This window comes from Chiloscyllium punctatum, chromosome 48, assembly GCF_047496795.1.
Source record: "Chiloscyllium punctatum isolate Juve2018m chromosome 48, sChiPun1.3, whole genome shotgun sequence".
Classification (NCBI taxonomy): Eukaryota; Metazoa; Chordata; class Chondrichthyes; order Orectolobiformes; family Hemiscylliidae; genus Chiloscyllium; species Chiloscyllium punctatum.
The window spans coordinates 59,439,741-59,466,558 of NC_092786.1; the positions used below are offsets into that span (position 1 = coordinate 59,439,741).

A 26,818-nucleotide genomic window follows, 5' to 3' on the forward strand; every position below is an offset into this window, starting at 1 on the left:
CCCACCCCTCTCCTCCCTCTCCCTCTCCCCCCGCACCTCCTCCTCTCCTCCTCCCTCCCCTCTCCTCCTCTCCTCTCCTCCCCTCTCCCGCCCACCCCCCCCGCTCCTCCTCTCCCTCTCCCCCCGCCCCCCTCTCCTCCTCTCCCTCTCCCCCCGCCCCCCCTCTCCTCCTCTCACCTCTCCCCCCCTCTCCTCCTCTCCCTCTCCCCCCCCCGCTCCTCCTCTCCCTCTCCCCCCTCCCTCCTCTCCCTCTCCCCCCCTCCCCCCCCGCGCTCCTCCTCACCCTCTCCCCCCCCTCTCACCTCCTCTCCCTCCTCCCCTCCCGCCCCGCGCTCCTCCTCACCCTCTCCCACCCTCCCCCCCCCCGCGCTCTCCTCACCCTCTCCCCCTCCCCCCCGCCCACCTCCCCTCCTCTCCCTCTCCCTCTCCCCCTCCCCCCCCCGCTCCTCCTCACCCTCTCCCTCTCCCCCCTCCCGCTCCTCCTCACCCTCTCCCCTCTCCCCCCTCCCGCTCCTCCTCACCCTCTCCCCCCCTCCCCCACCGCGGTCCCCCCTCACCCTCTCCCCCCCCTCCCCCACCGCGGTCCCCCTCACCCTCCCTCCCACCTCTTTGCTGCTCCGTTAATTTAAATGAGTCAGTGGTTGTTATCAGCAGGGACCCGGGTCCGATTCCCCCCTCGGGCCGGTTTCCCTCACACTGGACACAATCTCATTAACCTGCGGCCGACGCCCCCACCATTCGCCTCTTTCACAAACACCTCACCTTTAAATGTCTAGGTATTGACCCCCAGTTTCCAGAACGTTCGGTGAATGGCGCTGGCCGCTGAGCCAATGATAGAGCGCCCCCGGCCCCGGCCCGATATGGAACACAATCACAACATTTGTACCTGAGACCACCAGGGAACCAGCCAGCACCCACTGTCGCTGCAGAATCTCAGCCGAGTCCCACAGAGGCATCGCTACCGGCCAACAGTCTCCCGACCCGGCTTCAATCAACAAGGCGGCCTCGGGGCTCAGGGGGCGGGGACTGTGGGCGGCCTCGGGGCTCGGGGCGGGGACTGTGGGCGGCCTCGGGGCTCAGGGGGCGGGGACTGTGTGCGGCCTCGGGGCTCAGGGGGCGGGGACTGTGGGCGGCCTCGGGGCTCAGGGGGCGGGGACTGTGGGGCGGCCTCGGGGGCGGGGACTGAGGGCGGCCTCGGGGCTCAGGGGGCGGGGACTGTGTGCGGCCTCGGGGCTCAGGGGGGCGGGGACTGTGGGCGGCCTCGGGCTCAGGGGGCGGGGACTGTGGGCGGCCCTCGGGGCTCAGGGGGCGGGGACTGTGTGCGGCCTCGGGGCTCAGGGGGCGGGGACTGTGGGCGGCCTCTGGAGCTCGGCGGCGGGGGACTGTAGGCGGCCTCGGCGCTCAGGGGGCGGGGACTGTAGGGCTCGGGGTCGGGGGGGGATGGGCGGCCTCGGGGCTCAGGGGGCGGGGACTGTGGGGCGGGCCTCAGGGGGGGGGGCGGTCAGGGGGCGGGGACTGTAGGGCGGCCTCGGGGCTCAGGGGGCGGGGGACTGTGGGCGGCCTCGGGGGCTCAGGGGGCGGGGACTGTAGGGGGGGGGGGGGGGGGGGGGGGGGGGGGGGGGGGGGGGGGGGGCGCTCAGGGGGCGGGGACTGTGGGCGGCCTCGGGGGGGGGGGGCGGGGACTGTAGGCGGCCTCGGCGCTCAGGGGGCGGGGACTGTGAGCGGACTCGGCGCTCAGGGGGCGGGGTCTGTGGGCGGCCTCGGGGCTCAGGGGGCGGGGACTGTGGGCGGCCTCGGGGGCTCAGGGGGCGGGGACTGTAGGCGGCCTCGGGGGCGGGGACTGTGGGTGGCTTCGGCGCTCAGAGGGCGGGGACTGTGGGCGGGCTCGCGCATTGAAGAGCGGGGTCCAATGGTGGTGGGGTCATGCGTCGAGGGGCGGGGTTCAGCTTTTCGCGCGGAGTGGGGCTGGGCCAGCCATGCACAACGTCGTAGATGCGCATGCGTGCATTGTCGGAAGTGACGCTACGTGACTGGGGAGGACTGAAGCCAATTCCCGTGAGGTAGGTGTGTGTGAGTGTTGGACGAACAGACAGATGGATGGATGATAAAGGTGGAGGTAAGGAATGGGAGGGAACATGTAGGAAGCTGTTGGCACCGGGGAGCTGTGAGGGCAATGGCGGCACCTCATCCTTGGACCACGATGGTCAACCTGAGGTCAGAGGGTGGGACTGGTTCAGGGGTCAGGGGTCAGGGTGTAAGATGGAGCTGGGTGGGATTGGGTGGCTGATTGAGTGTTGAATTTGGCTCATTCGTGTTCGAGAGTGGTTTGGTCATCATCACTGAACTGAACTGAAGCTGAAGGTATAGATTTCACTGAAGTAGTGTTATAGAACCCTGCACTACAGCCCATAACACTGATGTTCATAATGATTTCATTTTAGTAGTATGGGTTAAGAGTTCACATCCTAGCCCAAGAATTGACTGTAATTTGAGGGAGTGCTGCATCATCAGTGCCAATGTCATTCAGAAGGAATGTTACACCAAGGCATCATCTTCCTTCATGGATATATATGAAATATTCTACTGTGACTATTTCAAAGAGATTAGGAGCTTTTAACAATCTGGTGACCTAGCTAATATTTATTTCTTAATGAGCATGATGAAATACAAATTCCCTGGCCATCCCCATATTATTTCTGTATGATTTTGTTGTCTGCAAATTGCCTTGTTTTCTATATAATTCAGTGACTACACAGTGGCAAAGCACTAAAGAACTTTGGAACATGGATTGTGAATGGTGCTATATAAATGCAAGTTCTTTTTCTACAGTCCTAGACTGGAGGGGCACTGACCAGGATTCCCATGCCTGGTAATTTTCAAGTATATACCATGTAAAAATCTAGTAGGGTCATGACTGTTCATTCCTTGGGTTAATGATCCCTCAATATTTCCCTGACCTAATGTTTTAATGTCAAATTTAAATCCCATAAAACACCTTATGATGACAAGTGTCAGATAATGGCCAACTTCAACAATGGAGAATCTGACCATTTTGTCCCTGTTCTTATTGGCATTACAATAATTGAGTCCCAGATTAACAACACGCTGCAAGTTACCAATGACCAGGAAATGAACTGGACCAGTATCTAAATACAATAAAAATGAGAGCAGATCAGAGAGTGGGAATTGTGGTGAGTGGATGCACCTGACCACCATCTACAATGCACAAGTCAGAGATGTGGTGGAATACTCTCTATTTGCCTTGGTGAGTGCAACTCTGAAAATGATTCTAACACTCAAGCTGACACCATCCAGGACAAAGCTTCATCAAGTATCTTTGATAATCAGTGTGTGATAAATCCTCCTTTTTTAGGTATTTCTTTGTACTGTGGAAGTCATTCCAGACAGTTTGAGGTCACTGAAGAAGAGTTCAAAGGTTACAATTAGTTGGAGAAAAAGACAAACAGATATATTCCATGCTAGAGGTGTTGCAGTCACCTATGTTGTGTGCTATACTGATTCTGTGTAGATTACTTGGTGATAAACTGACAGCAGCTTGATGATTTGTGCTATTAGGAAGACATTCAAGGATTAGGAAACAGCTAGGTTCAGGACCCAACACTCCTAAGGAGCTGAGAAAGTGTGAAGGCCACTGGCTCTGTTGGGGAAACGACATTGGGATTAGAAGAAGCTTGTGAGCATTAATACAGTAGTTGAGTGAGTTGGGCTTTTAAAAACAAGCAGTATTCACTGGGTGTATGACTTAGTAAGCTTAGAAAAAACGTGGGGTAGTTCAGTTTGCTGAAGCTAGCTGCTGGTGAATGGTTGAAGTTATGCTAATGAATGAGTACTGGGAGTGCAGATTGAGTTCAGCAGACCATAGCCTTAGGAAAGATGATCCACTAGAACAGGAGCAGTGGTTGAGGCAATCTATGATGGAGTATCTGGATTAATGGTGCTGGAAGAGCACAGCAGTTCAGGCAGCATCCAAGGAGCTTCAAAATCGACGTTTCAGGCAAAAGCCCTTCATCGGGAATAATCTGTTGAGGGCAGATAGTGAACAGTTGTGGTCTATTCCAGTGTGTAATGAGATTTGGGGAGTTAGAGCTTCCTGTCTCCCTGGAGCCTGTCCAACATCTACAAGGCACAAGCCAGAGGTTTGATGGTATTCTTTCCACTTGTCCAGATGAGTACAGCTTCTACAAGACTCTAGATGCTTGACACTAATCAAGACAAACCAGCATGTTAATTTTGTACATGGATTTTAGTAAGGCATTTGATAAGGTTCCCCATGGTAGGCTTATGCGGAAAGTCAGGAGGCATGGGATAGAGGGAAATTTGGCCAATTGGATAGAAAACTGGCTAACCGGTAGAAGTCAGAGAGTGGTGGTAGATGGTAAATATTCAGCATGGAGTCCAGTTACAAGTGGAGTTCCGCAGGGATCAGTTCTGGGTCCTCTGCTGTTTGTAATTTTTATTAATGACTTAGAGGAGGGAGTCGAAGGGTGGGTCAGTAAATTTGCAGATGATACAAAGATAGGTGGAGTTGTGGACAGTGAGGAGGGCTGTTGTCGGCTGCAGAGGGACTTAGATAGGATGCAGAGCTGGGCTGAGGAGTGGCAGATGGAGTTCAACCCTGCCAAGTGTGAGGTTGTCCATTTTGGAAGAACAAATAAGAATGCGGAATACAGGGTTAATGGTAGGGTTCTTGGTCAGGTGGAGGAACAGAGGGATCTTGGGGTCTATGTACATAGATCTTTGAAGGTTGCCACTCAGGTGGATAGAGTTTGTAAGAAGGCCTATGGAGTATTATCGTTCATTAGCAGAGGGATTGAATTCAAGAGTCGTGAGGTGATGTTGCAGCTGTACAGGACTTTGGTTAGGCCACATTTGGAGTACTGTGTGCAGTTCTGGTCGCCTCACTTTAGGAAAGATGTGGAAGCTTTGGAGAGGGTGCAGAGAAGATTTACCAGGATGTTGCCTGGAATGGAGAGTAGGTCGTACGAGGATAGGTTGAGAGTTCTCGGCCTTTTCTCGTTGGAACGGCGAAGGATGAGGGGTGACTTGATCGAGGTTTATAAGATGATCAGAGGAATAGATAGAGTAGACAGTCAGAAACTTTTTCCCCGGGTACAACAGAGTGTTACAAGGGGACATAAATTTAAGGTGAAGGGTGGAAGGTATAGGGGAGATGTCAGGGGTGGGTTCTTTACCCAGAGAGTGGTGGGGGCATGGAATGCGCTGCCCGAGGGAGTGGTAGAGTCAGATTCATTGGCGACCTTTAAGCGGCATTTGGATAGGTACATGGATGGGTGCTTAATCTAGGATAGAAGTTCGGCACAACATCGTGGGCCGAAGGGCCTGTTCTGTGCTGTATTGTTCTATGTTCTATGTTCTATGACACACCATCCAATATCTTCAGCTGTCACTCCCAACACCACCAACAATCAGCAGTAGTGTGTAGCATCTAGAAGATGCACTGCAACTCACCAAGGCTCCTTAGACAACACCTTCCAAACCTGTGAGAGCTACCATCCAGAAGGACAGGGCAGCAGAAACATGGGGACACCACTTGTAAGCTCTCCTCCAAACCACGTACCATCCGATTTGGAAATATATCGCCATTCCATCACTGTCACTGGGCCAAAATGCTGGAAGTTCTGAACAGTGCAGAGAGTTCCCTCCATCTGAAGGACTGCTTCAAAAGGCAACTTGCTGCTTCTCCAGGGCAGTTAGATATGGGCAATAAATTCTGGCATAGCCAGCAGCACCCAAAACTAATGAACAAATTGAAGACAAAACTTGCTAAAATTCATTGTTCCTATTCATAGTTGTGATATTTATAGAGAATATTTAGATAGAGTAAGAGCATGGGCCATTTGGCTTCTTGAGCTATTTCCACCATTCATTTATAAATAATCTGTATCTCAACCACACTAAACCACTTTTGCTCCATTTTTCTATTGATGTCTGCACTTAATTTTCAGTTGTCCCCAGCAGCGAAAGTACTTTGTGGGAGACCCATTCTAGACTTCACTAAATGTCCAAAAGAATCTGGGCAAAGGTTTGCTCACTGAGCTGGAATATTCATTTTCAGATGTTTCGTCAACATGTTAGGTAACATCATCAGTGAGCCTCTGGATGAAGCACTGGTCATATGGCCCGCTTTTGATTTGTGTTTAGGTTTCCTTGGTGGTGATGTCATTTCCTGTTCTTTTTCTAAGGGGGTGATAAATGGGATCCAAGTCAGTGTATTTGTTGATAGAATTCCGGTTGGAATGCCATGATTCTAGGAATTCTCGAACATGTCTCTGTTTGGCTTGTCCTAAGATGATGTGTTGTCCCAGTCGAAGTGGTGTCCTTCCTCATCTGTATGTAAGGATACTAGTGAGAACGGGTATTGTCTTCTTGTGGCAAGTTGATGTTTGTGTATCCTGTTGGCTAGTTTTCTGCCAGTTTGTCCAATGCAGATGGGAAACCAATGCTGTTGACAGAGTGCCACGCACTAACAGCTGTACTTCCTGCACGAATGCCTAAGGTAACAGGTACTCCTTAAATGTCTTAAATACAAACCTCCCCTTAACACCCCACTAGCCAAAACAATAGCAGAGCAAAACAGGCGCAGAATGCTTCGAGAAATGATTAATGATGCCCACAACAGGCTGTAAATACAACTGGGAAATTTCACACCAAAAAACTTTACTTACTAATTCAACAGACACAGTACAACAAGTCATAGACATTAGACAGCGGCAAACACAGAAAAGGAAAAAAAAACTAGATCTGCAGAAAAAACTAGACAAACTTACACAAAATAACAACACAGAAGCATGGATAAAAAACTTATCTGACCGACTGTTAACAGACACTGAGAAAGCTGTCTTAGTAAGAGGATGCGGACAAGAAAGATTTCTTAGCAGCATTAGAAACAACAGTGAAAGGCAATGAGCTCACAGAGAAAACCCAGCAAACCATCAGAGTGACAGTCGCCCCAACATTAACCAGGAAAAAGGACGGAAACACTCAATACATAAGAAAGGAAAGCACTAGAAGGACTAAGAAAAAGATAAAAACATTGTTATCCTACCTGCAGTCAAAGGACGCTTGACAGTCATTTTAAATCAAAGAGACTACATTGAGAAAGCGAATGCACTGCTTGCAGATACCAACATTTACCAATAAGTGGCGATAGACCAAACCCCACAACTAGAGAACTAAATCAAAGCCGTACTCAAAAAAAACATCAAAAATCTGGAGAAATAAATAAGACAGACTTCCAAAATACGAATCCAAATGGATCCAACACACCACGCTTCTATGGATTACCCAAGATTCACAAACCAGGAGCCCCCCTCAGACCCATTGTCTCGCTACCTGGAACAGCAACTTAGATTAGCCAAGGAGCTATACCAAAGACTAAACCATTTAGTAGAAGACTCAGGCCACTCCTCCACTCCACCCAAGAATTCCTGAAAATCATCAGACACACCAAGATAGAAGAGGATGAGTTCTGGTTGGAATGCCATGCTTCTAGGAATTCTCGTGCATGTCTCTGTTTGGCTTGCCCTAGGATGGATGTGTTGTCCCAGGCAAAGTGGTGTCCTTCCTCATCTGTACGTAAAGATACTAGTGTCTATCAACAAACACACTTACTTGGATCCCATTTACCACCCCCTGAGAAAAAGAACAGGAAATGACATCACCATAAGAAATTTTGTCAGCAACCCAAGGAAACCTAAACACATAAAAAGCAGGCCATACCACCAGACCTTCATCTGGAGGCTCACTGAAGATGTTACCTAGTATGGTGATGAAATGTCTGAAAGCGAACCTTGCAGCTCAGTGAGCAGAACTACATCTAATCTAATCTACATCCAGAACCTCAACGTGAGTTACAGATCTTCTCAAAACTCGCTGTCAAAGGAATTTTCTGTATGGAGAAAACTGTTTCTTGATCTCATTCCAGAATTCCCTAGTTTTAATTTGAAGGCAGCATCCCCTTTTATTTCCAGGTTAGAGTATCTTTCCTGTACTGACCAATCAAATAATTTTATACTTGTCATCCATGCATCTTCTAAACATGGGGTTGGTAGCATGGTAGGGAAATCCTCTTGCACATTATCTACATGTTTAAGATGTGTCCGTATGGATAGGATTGGGTATGGGTACTATCTGCCTTTATTCTTTAAAGTGGTGTAAATGACCAGTGTGCTGAAGTTATATCATAGAAAATTAGTTAACATTGTGTACGCAGCTCCAACAAAGCTGCTAAATTGTCTTTTTGTTTCAGATATTGACTGGCCTGGCAGTGGGAATCCCTTTGTTTCATCTGATGCCCCTTTCTGATTGTCATTAGCCGCTTATTTCTCCTGTAACCTAGTTTTCACAGGCTGCTTCTCTTATGAGAATGCAGTGTTCAATTTACAGCATCTTTGTGCGCAATTCTTCAAAAGGTGCAGTTATTCCTCCTACAGGTAAATACTAAAACTCCAAACGACTCAAAATGCTCAGTCGGTTGCAGGAGCTGAAGAAAGAAGAAGAAGCTCTACTGAAAGTCAAAACCAGTTTACAAGATCAATTAAACCGACTCAAGGTATACCTACATGCAACAAATAACATCTATAGTTTATGTATAGATTTAAATTCTGCTGTTCTGTGTAGGTGGTTGAAGTACCTTTACAAGCAGGGCCAATAGCAAGTCTTCCCTGGTGAGGTATAGCGCAGGCTGTCCAGTTCATGGAGCCCCTCCTCCCCAACTCCACTGCCTCATTTTTGACATTGCTCTTGCTGAATTGAGACAGTTTCGGGTGGGAGGTGCTTCTGCCTGCATCACCCAGCCAAACACAATCTTAAGTCTTAGCCTTTGTTCTCTCCTGTGATTCAAGTAAAGCATCCCAAACCTTTTAATTTGATTACATTTGCTTGTAGCATGTATCAGCAGATCGGGCACTGTCACATTGGGCTGAGATATACATTCACCTCTAGTGGGATAAGCATAAACTAAGGATTGGGTAGGGCACTGAATCATTTCCTATATTTTAAAAAAAGTATTTTCTTCAGTTCTGCATGTTGTGCCATTCCTTCAATGGGAGCTTGAAGTTTACAATTTAGAGGTCTGGGGCCGTTTCAGCCCCTTTCCCACCTGTGACCAACTGTTGCTATGCCAGGCAAACACAGCCATCAGATTATGCAGATTCCAGAGCTGAGAGGGTTGGCTTGTGTAAAACGATTGAGTAAAGTGGGACTGTACTCATTGGAATTTAAAAGGATGGAGGGGCGATCTTATAGAATCATATAAAATTATGAAGGGAACAGATAGGATAGAAGCAGGGAGGTTGTTTCCACTGGCTGGTGAAATTAGAACTGGGGCGTGTAGCCTCAAAATAAGGGGGAGCAGATTTAGGGTATCTGGTCCATGCCGACCAGATACCCTAACCTAATCTAGTCTCATTTGCCAGCACTTGGTCCATATGCCTCTAAACCCTTCCTAATCATATACCCATCCAGATGCCTTGTAAATGTTGTATTGTACCAGCCTCTACCACCTCCTCTGGCAGCTCATTCCATACACATACCACCCTCTGTGTAAAAAAGTTGACCCTTCAGCCCCTTTCAAAATTTTCCCATCACACCCTAAGCTTATGCCCTCGAGTTCTGGACTCCCCGACCCAGGGAAAAGACATTGTCTATTTATCCCTATCCATGCCCCTCATAATTTTGTAAACCTGTATAAGGTCACCCCTCAGCCTCCGACGCTCCAGGGAAAACAGCCCCAGCCTGTTCAGCCTCTCCCTGTAGTTCAGATCCACCAACCCTGGCAACATCGTTGGAAATCTTTTCTGAACCCTTTCAAGTTTCACAACATCTTTCCGATAGGAAGGAGACCAGAATTGCACGCAATATTCTAAAAGTGGCCTAACCAATGTCCTATATAGCTGCAACATGACCTCACAACTCCTGTACTCAATACTCTGACCAATAAAGGAAAGCATACCAAACGCTACCTTCACTATCCTATCTACCTGCGACTCCACTTTCAAGGAGCAATGAACCTGCACTTCAAGGTCTCTTTGTTCAGCAACACTCCCTAGGACCTTACCATTAAGTGTATAAGTCCTGCTAAGATTTGCTTTCCCAAAATGCAGCACCTCGCATTTATCTGAATTAAACTCCATCTGCCACTTCTCAGCCCATTGGCCCATCTGGTCCAGATCCTGTTGTAATCTGAGGTAACCCTCTTTGCTATCCACTACACCTCCAATTTCGGTGTCATCTGCAAACTTACTAACTGTACCTCTTATGCTCGCATCCAAATCATTTATGTAAATGACAAAAAAGTAGAGGGCCCAGCACCGATCCTAAAACTGCTGCAATTTCTTATGCTCTTACAGCCAGAAAGTGTTTGGTTGAAGAAGAAATGCTGAGTAGCACACACTGGCAATGCCATGGATTCTTTTACATCCAAGTTATAGAATAGTGGGAGTCGTATTCAAGAGAGACGACCTGTAATTGTGCAGGATCCCCTCATTCTTGCTGCTATAAATTGAGCTAAGCTGGCACTCAAGTTCCTTACTGATTGCATCCCTGCAATTCTCCTGTTACAGAGCTGACAACTGGCTGTAGGTGTTCCTTCTAACAGAACCTTCAAAACCTTGCTTAGCTGTAACCCATCTGACAGTGTAAATAAAATGTTAAGTCATCCTGCTGGACTGCAACCAAGAATTTAGCTTTGCTAATCTTCCCTAATCTAAACACAGAAAACAATTGTATCTGAGGGGATATTCAAACAAAAAGGATTTTAATCTTATAATTGGAGTTAGACCATTTATAGAGTCATAGAGATGTACAGCATGGAAACAGACCTTCGGTCCAACCTGTCTGTGCCGACCGGATATCCCAACCCAATCTAGTCCCACCTGCCAGCACCCAGCCCATATCCCTCCAAACCCTTCCTATTCATATACCCATCCAAATGCCTCTTAAATGTTGCAATTGTACCAGCCTCCACCACTTCCTCTGGCAGCTCATTCCATACACGTACCACCCTCTGCGTGAAAAAGTTGCCCCTTAGATCACTTTTATAACTTTCACCTCTCACCCTAAACCTACGCCCTCTAGTTCTGGACTCCCGACCCCAGGGAAAATATCTTGTCTATTTAGCCTATCCATGCCCCTCATAATTTTGTAAACCTCTATATGGTGACCTCTCAGCCTCCAACGCTCCAGGGAAAACAGCCCCAGTCTGTTCAACTTCTCCCTCTAGCTCAAATCCTCCAACCCTTGGCAACATCCTTGTAAATCTTTTCTGAACCCTTTCAAGTTTCACAATGATACCAGTGAACATTTACCTCAAAGATGGTAGTGGAAAAGCCCCCTCCCCATCCCCTCACCCCAAACAAAACTGTGGATATCCAGTCACTGACAGATTGTGAGTGATATTGTTGAAGTTATGTGAGGCTTTAATGTTTAGTATTCCTCTGGGTTAGTGGAAAGCTAGACACCACTGAACAGTAAAGGAAGTAAGGGCTATGGTGAGTGGATAGGTAAGTGGAGCTCTGACTCTTAAGTTCTGGGTTGATGTCCTGCAGCGTGTCCCATAGAGTCATACAAGCACAGGAATAGCCTCTTTGGTCCAAGCAGTCCATGCCGAATGTAATCCCAAACTAAACTAGTCCCATCTACCTGCTCCTGGCCCATGTCCTTCCAAACCTTTCCTATTTATTTCAAAGTTTTGCATGCTCCAGCCAATCCCTTTGTAATTAATGGATTATGGGATTCTAAAGCCTTGGGCCCGACATATTAATCTGTACCTAGTAATGGGATATGATGCCAAAAAGGACAAACGTGGAATTATGGTGCAGATCAGCAGTGATCTAATTGAATTAGAGGTTGAATGATTTCTCCTTCATTAGTCATTTCCCATCGCTCAGGGTGGCTTTATTCCTGTCTAGGTATCTTGGTAACATTGGTATGTTAAAGATGCTGCAGGAATGCTGATTATCAATATTGGATGCCAACATTTTTTTGGAAAGGATCCTTGTGTAAGTGGGTATGTGTGTACCTTTTAGGTAGAAGAGTTGGCCCTTCGCTCGATGATCATGACTAGGGAAGATGGTGATGATGACACTGACAACTGTGGTCAAGCAGCTGAACCTGTAGAGGTGAGAAATCTTGATCTGAGCTATAAACGTTAATATATTTTTCTTTTAAAATTTCAAGGAAACAGCATCATGTGAATACATATTGAATAACTTGTGTTTATCATTCTTCATCCCCATCTGATATTGACCTGTGCTATCCTTGCTTCATTCCACCCACCATTTGTTCAGTCTGTCTTCTGTTTGCTCTCTGAAATAAAATGGTAGGGTTCTGGGGGAGGGGAGGAAGGAAAGACTGTGAAATCTGGCTTATCTTTAAAAAAGCTAGGGCATGCTGTGTTTTTTTTCCACATCGTCTCCCTTCTGGGTTCTTTTACCTATCATTTAAGTAAAGGGAAGTGGCAGCCTAGTAGTAATATCACTGAACTATTAATCCAGGAATCCCAGTAATGTTCTGGGAACCTGAGTTCAAATCTTCTCACAACAGATAGTAGAATTGGAATTCAGTTAAAAAAGTCTTAACAACCATTACTCTATTGTTGGTTGTCAGAAAAACCCATCTGATTCACTAAAGTCCACAGCGTAGACTAATAGTGTGGAAACAGGCCATTCAGCCCATAGAATCCACACTGATCCTCTGTAGAGCATCCCATCTAGACCCACCCTGCTAACCTATCCCTGTAACCATACATTTCCCAAGGCTAACCCACCTAGCCTGCACATCTTTGGATTGTGGGAGGAAACTGGAGCACCCAGAGGAAATGCACACTGACATGGGGAGAACATACAAACTTTGCAGAGATAGTCACTGGAGGGTGGAATCGAACCTGGGTCCGTGGCGCTGTGAGGCAACAAAGCTAACCACTGAGCCAGCATGCTGTATCTGGAACTATTCTAATAAATTTTCTCTTCATTCTTGCCAAGGCCTTGACATCTTTGAAATAAATTACAGAAGAACATGAGTAAAGTTAGAGATTCGTCAAATAATTGGTAAACTAAATTCACACAGATAAATGTGAGGCAGTATATCTTGGTGAGTGAATTGGGAGATGATTTATTACTTGGAAGATGCAAGACCAAGTATGGTAGAGGAAAGAAGGTATCTCTGAGCAGCGGTACACTATTTGCTGACTAGTTAGTGACAGGTTAGCAAAGCCACAGAAGAACAATCCAAGCACCAGACTTCATTTCAAACAGAATTGGGAAGGTAGGAATGGAGAAGATATGGGAGTACAGAGAGGATTCAGGGAAGACCGACATGACTAGAAATAGGGGTACACATCAGGAAGGGATAGGCATGCTGACCTCTTGGACAAAAGAAGGTTCACATGGTGACCCGAATACAGGTCCATCAAATTTATTCTGATGGAATGGATACAAAAATGATTCTTCTTCTGGGCAAAAACATATCTCAAGCCATCAGCATGAGGTAAAATTACAGAATGGTTACATGATTAGAGGACACCATTCAGCCAATGTCATGTTTGTGTTGGTGATCTGAATGAACACCTGATGTCACTCCCCTGCTTTCTCCTGTGGCCTTGCACCTCCTTCCTTTTCAGCTAATAATCCAGTTTCTTCTTCAATGGATCAATTGACCTACCTCCGCCATAGTTTCAGGCTGTCCATTCCAATCCGTAACCACTCACAGCATGAAAAAAAAATCATAATTGTTTCTTTTGCCCCTTTGGTCTTTCAATTATCCTACCAATGGGGATGGTTTCTCCATAACTACATTGCCTAGACCCTTTATGATTTTGAATATCTCTATCAAACCTCCTTTCTGCTGGGAAAATAGTCACAATAATCCAAATTCTGTACTGTGTAGAGATAATATACAAACTTGTCAATTTTGGCAGAAGAAATAGAAAAGCAGTTTATTATTAAATGGAGAGATTTTGCAGAATCCAGTGATATATAGAGACTTGAGGGTCCTGCTACGTGAAGCTGAAAATGTTAGTGTAATTAGGAAGGCAAATAGAAAGTTGTGATTTTTTTTTACAAGGGGAATGGAATATAACAGCAAGGTTGTGCTGTGATTGTCTAGGATGTTGATTAGACTACAGTGGGAAGAATTTGCACTTAAGGACATAAGGAGACAGTTCAAAGAAGGCTCACTCGATGTGTTGCAGCTGTAGTATGTAGGAGTTTGTGGATATTAATGCAATCCACAGTGACCAAATCTACAGCAATTGCTTGCTGCTCATGGGTCTTCACCTCAGAGTTAGTGAGCTGTAGTTACTAAGGATGGGGAAAGGTACCTGGTCACTGTTTCAGGAAGCAGTCACAAATCTTGGACTAATTACAATTCAGAGGCAGGTCGGTGTAACTGAGTGATGCAGGTATGATGATCCTGAATTTCGATTTGAAGGAGCTTCGGCTCCAGTCGGTTCAAAGTTCTTGCTTAGCAAGTGGATGAGAGCAGAGACTGGGAAGGATGTGCACTGAGAAAGAAACATAACAGTCTTGGGGAATATCATAGGGGAATAGATAACTGTTTTTCACAGAGAAGGTAATGTTCTGAAGGCTGTGTTGTCTACTGAGGGATTATAAGCAACTCTGTGCTAAATGATAAAGCAAAAACGCAGAGGTGGGTTCATCTCTGGATTAACTACCAGCCATGTGTAAATTGCAGTATAGAGAAAAATACGTGGCTCAGAGATTGGTGTCTGAGAAAATGAGTTTGATTCAGGATACAGTGCTGGGGAGCAAGAGAAGTCTTAAAGGAAGGAAGTGCCTGCTGAGATGGTAGAGGCATTGGTCAAAATATTCCAGAACTCACTGGAAACAGAAAAGTGCCAGCACATTGGTAAAGCCTGTGTTTGACATCCCTGTTCAGAAAGGGAAGGAGACAGGAAGCAGGAAACTACAGGCCAGTTAATCTAACATCTGGAAAAATACTAGAGTCCCTTATTAAGGAAGAAATAGGAGGATTCTTAGAAAAACTTAATGCACTCAAACCAAGTTAGTATGGTTTTGTGAAAAGGAAATCATTCATAAAGTACAGTATGCCTGTGCTATGATGGGACTCTAAACTAATTCCATTTGCCCACACATGGTCTGTATTTCCCTTATTCCAAATTTGTTGGAATCCTTTGAGGAATGTAACAAGCAGAATTGATAAAGAGAGCTAGTAGTTGTAGTGTATTTGATTTCCAGAAGGCTTTTGATAAGGTGCACAGAAGGATTTTGCACAAAATAGGAGAATATGGAATTGAGAGTAATGCTGACTCTTTGTTTCTGTAGTCCTCAATGCAGGTGGATGATGCAAGTGTTATCAATCAAACCCAGCTTCAGTTGAGCACATTACAGTCTGTTAGAAATGCGTCACAGGAAAATGAGGAAGAGGAGGAGGATGAAGAAGAATGCATCTCCTAAATAGGTCAGTTTTCAGAAAAGAATGCGAAGAATTCGTACAAACAGAATGTACTCAGCTTCATTTGAAGGTGGAGCGTTGAACTGCGCTTGTATTCAGAGTTTCATCTTTACAGCAATGCATCAGAGCTCATTGTTTCTCAATATGTGTACACTCAGCTATACACTGGAAAGATGGTCACCACAGGGGACTGTCTGCTATCTCCGAGCCTGGAGTCTATCTGTTGGGGATATTGAGTGTTTTTGAAATAGTTATCCTCATTGCTATACCTCCGGAAAAAGACTGAAAGTGAGAAGAAAATGGGAACTTGACATTTAACTTGCTGTATAAAGGAAACATGAACATTTTTTTTAATACAACAAAACATTGAAGAATTCTTGGATTAAAACAATTTTAAACTGAAATGCCAGATTGTTGCTGAGGGAATAAAAGTGAGATTCTACAATGCTGAGCTTTTAGAACATCAGATCAATAGACAAATATAAAAGTCCATTAGACTATAGAATATCTGTTCTCAGCTAATGTGAGATTTTATGGTTTGTGAGCCTTACTGAGGCTGTGTAACGGTGGGCAACTGATACCACAGCAGTACTTTGTGACAGATATTCTTACTTAAATGAGCCACAAAAGAATTGAAGATTGTTGGCCTTGAGCTATATGTTTGAAATAATAATGTTAAATATCTTAAAGAATAGGGTTGTATGTAATAATGAGGGTGAGTTGGATGTGGTTCAATGTTTTGCCTCCTTGCATGGACACATTTCTTTTGAGTTTTGGAAATGATTTTAATGTTCAATGAGTTGTTGGCCACTTCATTTATTTTTGTTTATAAAGCCATGAAGAGCAGTTACTGCAGCCTTCTAATGTAAGATTGTAATAATCAGTCAGCCAGTCCCTTTGCTGTGATTCACAGTCGCTGTATTTGAGTTTATCCACCGTCACTCTTAGCTGCTTTTGTGCAAGTCAATTGAATTCACAGCATAGACATGAATTAATGGAGCCTAACTTTGAGCTATGTGAGTTACTGAGACTTGCCTCCAAACAAAAAGCAAAGCAGGAGTGTAAATATGTACAACACTGAGTTTAGTTCAGTCATCGCCTGTGTTTTTAAAATACAATTATCTTGACTTCCCAGCATTGTGGCCAACTCCACTGTGTCCATATGACAGGCCAAAAATGTTGCTATGGAATGTTTATATTGCACCTTTTCAAAACAGCCACAATTTGGTTGATTTTTCTTTGTGTGCCTTTTAAAATAGAGGTGTCACTGTGGAGATCAAGTGGGTCTTCAGTAGCTCCAAGTACTATTCAATCTTGAGTAAAATACACCGTGACTCTGTGAGCTCATTCAAATCAAACCGAGCATTAAGGCTATAGCATCAGTAATAAAGCTGCAAATTTGAGCATTCCCGTTCGAAAATTGAATATTTTGATTTATGGAATGCAAGAAAAATAATCATTGTGTTGTGTCTGAAACCATCAGCAGGGTTTCAGTTGTTTTAGAGTGTAATGATATTTGCATGACATTTCTTTGTGGGCAGTTGCCAACTGGTTTGTTTTGAAAGAGTGAATTTCATATGGTGGTACCTGAAGAGATTTGTCTTTAGGTGAAAGCAGCCTTAGAAGATGGAGTATAATTGGACAAGGGTGGAGAGGTAATTCAATCTCTACTTTGAAGTTACAAGTTCTGCTTTTGTTTTATATTTCTGATATAAGTTCCAGTTTAAATGCAGTATAACACACATTTCCAGGTAAGTATAATTTTAATGTGGCAGATTTTATAATTAAAATATCAACATGGATGCAAGAATTTACAATGGAGTAAGTTAGCATCAAGTGTATGCAGATTCTTCATATTAGAGACAGAATGTTGATTGCTTTATAAACCTCTGTATTATTGTAGCAGGCTGTGAACTGCCAGTAAATCCATGAATGTGCTTAAAGGTTATCTTGGTCAAGATGTTGAGATCCTGCCTCACAGCTTCAAAGAAAATCTTAAGCTTTTGCCTGATATTGAAACTGTGAATGTAGAAGTTATTTTTAAAACACCGTAAAACTGTGTAAAACATATGGAAGGAAAATGTGTGTCCTGTAACACTTGAAAAGCTGTTTCATTGGCTGTTAATGTTCAGTGAAAATAAGGCCGATTTGTTTCTCATTAGAGTTCATTTTAAGTTAGACTCATAAGTTTAAAATATGTGGCCAATAGTTAACACCAACCTGCAGCATCCTGGCTGATGGAATGAGAGCTGGAGGTGAGCTGCACTATTCACTGTAAAGGCACGTGCAAACAGAAAAGAGCTAGAAAGGTGGTAATGTCAGAACAGTAAACTTGTCTTCGAGCCAGCTAAACATGGATTGCATCGAGTGATCTTTCTCTCCTGCTGAGACTGAAAACAAAGTTGACAAGGGCTCTTCTCCATTCTGGGAGATACACTCAAAGTTAACAAAGGCTGCTGAAGGGTTTGTAAGCTGGCCATTTGAGATTTTGAAGAGTTGGGGCGTACATGCGGAAGGTTGAGTATTTGTCCCCAGACTGGTCAAGTTGTTTCAGAACACACACATTAATTGCATTTTATGACTGAAAGCCTATTGACATATTTTAAGTATTGTCGCAAGATAAATGTGTAGGCCTTAAAGTGGGAAAAAATGTGAAAGCTTTTTGCAGCTGGTTAATTGCACTGTTACAAAGCTAATCAATAATAAAATTGATTTTTGTTTCTTGTGACAATAGTAGCAACTCACTTCTGAATTCAGTGGAAATGTACATGATGAATGGATCCCACCATGGCAGCAGCTCTCCTCACTCAGTATAAGGACTGAAGTCAGCTCTGGTAATTTACATTCTGGTAGGCTACCCACCTATAATGAAATGGAGAAGAAAATCAAATATACACTGACCCTGTAACCCACTACTTTAAAGCTGTGTATCCTGCTCTGGGTGCACTATGTCTGACTAAAGGATGCTGCATATTCACTGTGAAACACTAATTTATCAGCAAGTTAGTGCTGGTTGTAGAGAGGTGGGAAATTAAACAGTATTCTGTTAAAATGGGACTTTGTGTCTTGTGCCAGGTGCACTGACCCAGAGTGATCACCTCCCTGGTGTTTTGACTCCTTTGTTCTACTGAGATGATGGATCTTAGCTCAGGGGTTCTGGTAGTGGTGACAAATCTTCGATTCAACAAGGGAGGGAAAGGTCAACTAAGGTTTCTGCTCCCGATCGTTATCCGGTGATTTCTCCCTGTTGAGGATGGATTAGGTTTAGTTGTGAGGTCAGCTAGCCCAATGATAATCACTATCAAAGGCATTAGCTGAGTCCCACCACTGGTTGTAATCTGCTGAAGCACAGAAACAGTTGGGAATCTTCAATCTAGATACATCTAATCAACAGGGATGCATGCGTTCTGATGTACCTCTGGAGCATGCAGGACCTGAACCCAGGCCTGCTCCAAAGAGGTACCACTGCACCACAAGAGCCTTTAATACACAGCAGTCAAAATGAAAGGTATCAAAGCTGAAAGCTCGCTACAGAGAGGTGTTTGGCATCCCCCCCACCAAACTTTCTAGGTTTTTTATTTAAATCAACCTGTTCAAACATGTCATACATCTCTGGAATAAATGGGCCTTGAAATCTGGCCTCCCGATTCAGAGATGTGGATACTACCACTGTGCCATAAGTCCAAGAACTTTCACTATATATGCAAATAGTATGGATAATATTTTGACTGAAATAATTGCATTTATATAAAAGATTCACACTTTGACATTAAACAATAAATTATTTCTCAAGTATGGTGCCTGTTGTGTAGCCAAACCAACTCTGACTGTACTCTGTAACAGCCCAATCTGTACATACATTCCTCCCTGACCCGTGGTAGAGGCACAGTGATCAAGACTGAAACATGAAATGGGATTCAGTATATTCTCTTGGAGCTCCATCTTCCTTCCAGAAATGCGGTTTTCTTCGTGGAAGCAGATTTTCGATGGTAAATGTTCCTTATTAGTTTCAAGGCACAAGATATTTGATACCGTTTGGTAGCGTCAATGGTTGCAGTTTTTTTTTAATTCATTCCAATTTTTCAATATTAAAATGTTTCTCTGCCTGCTTCTCTACTGAATGAGATTGCCTACTTCTTCAATCTAACACTACAGCCTCTGGGTTAATCATGACAAAATGCTGTCATTTTCCACCAACAAATCCTGATTTGTGAGAATTGAACAACTTCTGCCTGTTTTGTTTCGAGCCAAATTTACTTTAGGTTGCTAAGGACATATCTACGAGGTAATTGACTTTCAATTGGTACCTCTACAAAAGCAAAGCTCACAGATGCCTGCTGGGAGATATTATTTCACCATCAAGCTTTAACACACAGCAGCCAAAATCAAAGTTATCAAAGCTGGAAGCTCTCTACAGTGAGCTGTTTGGCATCATCCCTTTTAACATTCTAGGGTTTTATTTAAACCAACAAGTGTTAAGACTTGATACTCGACGTACCATTTGATGAAGAAAGTGATTTATGTTTTTGATGGCCACTAAGTTCTCTCTGAAAATGTTTGATCTTTCTATGGCTGTCTTGTGTGAAGAAATTTTACTGGATAATAATTTGTTGATAGCTGGTAATTTAGTGCATCATGCAACATTATCAAATCATTTTTTTGACCCACCTCTCAGCTATCACAGAGGAGATGCTGATATGCCAAACCACTTACAGAACATTACATAGAACATAGAACAATACAGCACAGAACAGGCCCTTTGGCCCACGATGTTGTGCCGAACTTCTAACCTAGATTAAGCACCCATCCATGTACCTATCCAAATGCCGCTTAAAGGTCGCCAATGATTCTGACTCTACCACTCCCACGGGCAGCGCATTCCATGCCCCCACCACTCTCTGGGTAAAGAACCCACCCCTGACATCTCCCCTATACCTTCCACCCTTCACCTTAAATTTATGTCCCCTTGTAACACTCTGTTGTACCCGGGGAAAAAGTTTCTGACTGTCTATCTATTCCTCTGATCATCTTATAAACCTCTATCATGTCACCCCTCATCCTTCGCCGTTCCAACGAGAAAAGGCCGAGAACTCTCCATTCCAGGCAACATCCTGGTAAATCTTCTCTGCACCCTCTCCAAAGCTTCCACATCTTTCCTAAAGTGAGGCGACCAGAACTGCACACAGTACTCCAACTGTGGCCTAACCAAAGTCCTGTACAGCTGCAACATCACTTCACGACTCTTGAATTCAATCCCTCTGCTAATGAACGATAATACTCCATAGGCCTTCTTACAAACTCTATCCACCTGAGTGGCAACCTTCAAAGATCTATGTACATAGACCCCAAGATCCCTCTGTTCCTCCACCTGACTAAGAACCCTACCATTAACCCTGTATTCCGCATTCTTATTTGTCCTTCCAAAATGGACAACCTCACACTTGGCAGGGTTGAACTCCATCTGCCACTCCTCAGCCCAGCTCTGCATCATATCTAAGTCCCTCTGCAGCCGACAACAGCCCTCCTCACTGTCCACAACTCCACCTATCTTCGTATCATCTGCAAATTTACTGACCCACCCTTCGACTCCCTCATCTAAGTCATTAATAAAAATTACAAACAGCAGAGGACCCAGAACTGATCCCTGCGGAACTCCACTTGTAACTGGGCTCCAGGCTGAATATTTACCATCTACCACCACTCTGCCTTCGACCGGTTAGCCAGTTTTCTATCCAATTGGCCAAATTTCCCTCTATCCCATGCCTCCTGACTTTCCGCATAAGCCTACCATGGGGAACCTTATCACATGCCTTACTAAAATCCATGTACACTACATCCACTGCTCTACCCTCATCCACATGCTTGGTCACCTCCTCGAAGAATTCAATAAGACTTGTAAGGCAAGACCTACCCTTCACAAATCCGTGCTGGCTGTCCCTAATCAAGCAGTGTCTTTCCAGATACTCGTAAATCCTATCCCTCAGTACCCTTTCCATTACTTTGCCTACCACAGAAGTAAGACTAACTGGCCTGTAATTCCCGGGGTTATCCCTATTCCCTTTTTTGAACAGGGGCACAACATTCGCTACTCTCCAGTCCCCTGGTACCACCCCCGTTGCCAGTGAAGACGAGAAGATCATTGCCAACGGTACTGCAATTTCCTCTCTTGCTTCCCACATAATCCTAGGATATATCCCGTCAGGCCCGGGGGACTTGTCTATCCTCAAGTTGTTCAAAATGTCCAACACATCTTCCTTCCTAACAGGTATCTCTTCTAGCTTAACAGTCCGTTTCACACTCTCCTCTTCAACAATACGGTCCCTCTCGTTCGTAAATACTGAAGAGAAGTACTTGTTCAAGACCTCTCCTATCTCTTCCGACTCAATACACAGTCTCCCACTACTGTCCTTGATCAGACCTACCCTCGTTCTCATCATTCTCAGGTTTCTCACATACGCATAGAATGTCTTGGGGTTATCCTTGATCCTATCCGCCAAGGATTTTTCATGCCCTCTCTTAGCTCTCCTAATCCCTTTCTTCAGGTCCCTTCTGGCTATCCTGTATCCCTCCACTGCTCTGTCTGAACCTTGTTTCCTCAACCTTATGTAAGCCTCCTTCTTCCTCTTTACTAGACATTCAACCTCCCTCGTCAACCAAGGCTCCCTCACACGACCATTTCTTTCCTGCCTGATCGGTATATACATATCAAGGACACGTCGTATCTGCTCCTTGAAAAAGTTCCACATTTCCACGACATCCTTCCCTGACAGCCTATGCTCCCAACGTATGCTCCTCAACTCCTGTCTTACAGCATCGTAATTTCCCTTCCCCCAATTGTAAAATCTTCCTTGTTGTGCGCACCTATCTCTCTCCATAACCAAGGTGAAAGTCACAGAATTGTGGTCACCATCACCAAAATGTTCACCCACTAACAAGCCCACCACTTGTCCCGGTTCATTACCGAGTACCAAATCCAATATGGCCTCCCCTCTGGTTGGACACTCTACATACTGCGTTAGAAAAGCGCGGTACAGGCCCTTTGGCCCTCGAATTTGCACCGCCCTGTGAAATTAATCTGATGTCCTTCTAACCTATACCGTTCCATCATTATCCATATGAATGTCCAATGCCCATTTAAATGCACTTAACAAGGGCGAGTCTACTACTGTTGCAGGCAGGCCATTCCACACCCCTACTACTGAGTAAAGAAACTACCCCGATGTCTGTCCTAAATCTATTACCCCTCAGTTTAAAGCTATGTTCCCTCATGTTAGCCATCAGCTTCCAAGGAAAAAGGCTCTCACTGGCCATCCTATCTAACCCTCTGATTATCTTATACATCTCGAATAAGTCACCTCTCAACTTTCTCTCCAACGAAAACAGCCTCTGTTCCCTCAGCTTTTATGCGTAAGACCTTCCCTGCATACCAGGCAACATCCTCGTAAATCTTCTCTGAACCCTTTCCAAAGGTCCCACATCTTTCCTATAATGCGGTGACCAGAACTGTAAGCAATACCCCAGATGCAGCCTTACCAGGGTCTTGTACAACTGAAACATGACCTCATGGCTCCGAAACTCAATCCCCTTACCAATAAATGCCAACACACCATATGCATTCTTAACAACCCTGTTAACCTGGGTGGCAGCTTTCAGGGATTTATGCACCTGGACACCGAGATCTCTCTGTTCATCTACACTGCCAAGAATTTTACCATTAGCCCAGTACTCCGCATTCCTCTTACTTCTTCCAAAGTGAACTAGCTTTTCTGCATTAAACTCCATTTGCCACTTCTCATCCCAACTCTGCATCTTATCTATGTCCCCCTGTAACCTACAACATCCTTCAGCACTATCCACAACTCTGCCTACCTTAGAATCATCCACAAATTTACCAACCCATCCTTCTACGCCCATCTCCAGATAATTTATAAAAATGACGAACAGCAGTGGCTCCAAAACAGATCCTTGTGGCGCACCACTGGTAACTGAGCTCCAGAATGAACATTTCCCATCAACCACCACCCTCTCGTTTTACAGCTAGCCAATTTCTGATCTAAACTGCTATATCACCTTCAATCCCGTAACTCTGCATTTTGTATAATAGCCTCCTGTGTGGAACCTTATCAAACGCCTAAATGAAATCCATATACATCACATCAACCACTTTACTTTCATCCACCTGTTTTGTCACCTTCTTGAAGAACTCTAAGGTTAGAAGCACGATCTACTCTTCACAAAACAGTGTTGACTATTTGTAATCAGCTTATTCCTTTCCAGATGATTATAAATCCTATCTCCTATAGCCTTTTCCAACACTTCCCCACAACCGGAGTAAGGCTCACTGGCCTGTAATTACCAGGGTCGTCCTGACTCCCCTCCTTGAACAAGGGAACAACATTTGCCAACTTCTCCTCCTGTCAATAATGATGACATAAAGATCAAAGCCAAATGCTCTGCAGTCTCCTCCCTGGCTTCCCAGAGAATCCGAGGATAAATCCCATCCGGCCCCAGGGTCTTATGTATTTTCAGATCTTCCAAAATTGCTAAAACCTCCTCTTTGTCAACCCCAATCCCATCTAATCTAGTAGTCTGTATCTCCATATTCTCACTAACATTGCCCTTTTCCAATGTGAATACTGATGAAAAGTACTCATTAAGCACTTCCTCCCATGTCCTCCGATTCCACATACAACTTCCCACTACAGTCTTTGGCCCTAATCTTACTCTAGTCGTTCTTTTATTCCTGATATACCTATAGAAGGCCTTAGGGCTATACTTGTTCCTATCCCCCAACAACTTCTCATGTCCCCTCCTGGCTCTTCTTAGTCCTCTCTTTAGATATTTTCTGGCTAACTTACAATGGTTTCCTCCCACAGTCTAAAGATGTACAGGTTAGGTGAATTGGCCATGCTAAATTGCCTCTAGTGTCAGGTGCAGGGATAAATGTTGGGGAATGGGTCTGGGTGGGTTGTTCTTCGGAGGGTCGGTGTGGGCTTGGTGGGCCCCTGTTTCCACACTGTAGGGAGTCCCAAATAGATCGCTGAAAAAAATGAAACACGAAAGAAAACGCTTGTCACCTGACCAATTGATGCACAGAACTTTTGTTTCGGTTAGTGGAGGAGGATGGGTGGGAGACACTACCCAGGTAGCGTTTTGGGTAAAGCAACCACCCAAATATGTAACATCATGCTACTACGATTGCCTCCAGGAACTGAAGAAAGCTGGGACTAAAAGTAATTTAAACAATATACTCACGTATCCTGACAGGCTGTAGTGACCTTGTGACCTCTCCGACTGCTGTACTCTTGTTTGTCATACATATCCCAGAGATGCCGGCAACCACTGTAGCTCTTCACCCTTGTATCCGACCCGACTGTCAACAACAGGGAATTAAAGAATTTCCTACCTGCACTGCAGCAGGTGTTAAAGTCAGAAAAAATGAAGTCTGTGAGAAGATTTGTAGCTCAGGTGCTCGTTGTTGTGGTTCTGTTCGCTGAGCTGGGAATTTGTGTTGCAGACGTTTCGTCCCCTGTCTAGGTGACATCCTCAGTGCTTGGGAGCCTCCTGTGAAGCGCTTCTGTGATCTTTCCTCCTGCATTTGTAGTGGTTTGTCTCTGTCACTTCCGGTTGTCAGTTCCAGCTGTCCGTTGCAGTGGTCGGTATATTGGGTCCAGGTTGATCTGCTTATTGATTGAATCTGTGGATGAGTGCCATGCCTCTAGGAATTCCCTGGCTGTCCCCAGTCGAATTCATGTTGCTTGTCATCCACGAATGTGGCTACTAAGGATAGCTGGTCGTGTCGTTTCGTGGCTAGTTGGTGTTCGTGGATGCGGATCGTTAGCTGTCTTCCTGTTTGTCCGATGTAGTGTTTTGTGCAGTCCTTGCATGGGATTTTGTACACTACATTGGTTTGGCTCATGTTGGGTATCGGGTCCTTCGTTCTGGTGAGTTGTTGTCTGAGAGAGGCTGTTGGTTTGTGTGCTATTATGAGTCCTAGTGGTCGCAGTAGTCTGGATGTCAGTTCGGAAATGCTCTTGATGTATGGTAATGTGGCTAGTCCTTTGGGTTGCGGCATGTCGTCGTTCCGTTGTCTTTCCCTTAGTGGATCCAGACACTCTATGCAATCAACACAGGAATTCTTGGACATCATTAGAAATATACACATAGACAAGGAAGAAATCATGGTCTCATTCAATGTAACAGCACTGTTCACCTCTATCGGCAAAACCCTAGCCAAAGAAACAATAGCCAACCTGTGGACATACAGAACAGACAACAGGATGGTGAACCTATCAACAAAGACGGCATACTCAAACTACTGAACCTGTGCCTCACAACACACTTCACATTCAACAACCAAATATATGAACACCCATGGGCTCACCCATCTCTGGACTCATAGCAGAAGCGGTAATGCAAAGATTAGAACAAAGTGTTACCGCAAATTCAACCCAAACTCTGGGTCAGATATGTAGATGACACCTTTGTAATCATTAAAAACACAGAAATAGAGAACACACACCGGATCAACGCCACACTCACAGGAATCCGATTCACTAGAGAGGAAGAAAAGGACAACCAACTCCCATTCCTAGACGTGATGGTACAGAGAACACCGAACGGAGAATTCACCACAAAGGTATACAGGAAAGCCACACACACAGACCAAGTCCTGAACTACGAAAGCAACCACCCCAACACACACAAAAGAAGTTGCATCAGGACACTATTCAAAAGGGCCACAACACACTGCAGTACACCAGAACTGCAAAAAGAGGAAGAAGAACACCTATACAATGTATTCGCCAAAAACGGATACCTGCGCAATTTCATCAACAGATGCCTAAGGGAAGGACAACAGAACGAGGGCATATTGCAACCCAAAGGACTAGCCACATTACCATACATCAAGAGCATTTCCGAAATGACAGCCAGACTACTGCGACCACTAGGACTCATAACAGCACACAAACCAACAACCACTCTCAGACAACAACTCACCAGAACAAAGGACCCGATACCCAACATGAGCCAAACCAATGTAGTGTACAAAATCCCATGCAAGGACTGCACAAAACACTACATAGGACAAACAGGAAGACAGCTAACGATCCGCATCCATGAACACCAACTAGCCACGAAACGACACGACCAGCTATCCTTAGTAGCCCCACACGCAGAGGACAAGAAACATGAATTTGACTGGGACAACACTACTATTATAGGACAAGCCAAACAGAGAACAGCCAGGGAATTCCTAGAGGCGTGACACTCATCCACAGATTCAATCAATAAGCACATCGACTTGGACCCAATATACCAACCACTACAGCGGACAGCTCGA

General features: G+C 45.0%; 1 protein-coding gene across 4 annotated transcripts; it reads left to right on the forward strand.

The window, feature by feature from the left end:
* The first annotated feature begins 1,963 nt into the window (after window positions 1-1,963).
* snapc5 (small nuclear RNA activating complex, polypeptide 5) lies at window positions 1,964-18,205 on the forward strand. 4 transcript variants are annotated; one of them, XM_072565363.1, is made up of 4 exons: window positions 1,964-2,060; window positions 8,291-8,593; window positions 12,069-12,161; window positions 15,345-18,205. In XM_072565363.1, exons 2-4 carry the CDS (start codon window positions 8,504-8,506, stop codon window positions 15,474-15,476), a joined length of 315 nt encoding a protein of 104 aa, XP_072421464.1. In that variant the 5' UTR covers window positions 1,964-2,060; window positions 8,291-8,503; the 3' UTR covers window positions 15,477-18,205. The 4 variants fall into 4 exon arrangements, with proteins under 4 accessions (XP_072421464.1, XP_072421466.1, XP_072421465.1 ...); XM_072565365.1 differs by having other exon boundaries at window positions 2,039-2,060; window positions 8,475-8,593; XM_072565364.1 differs by having other exon boundaries at window positions 2,055-2,116.
* The last annotated feature ends 8,613 nt before the right edge of the window (window positions 18,206-26,818 follow it).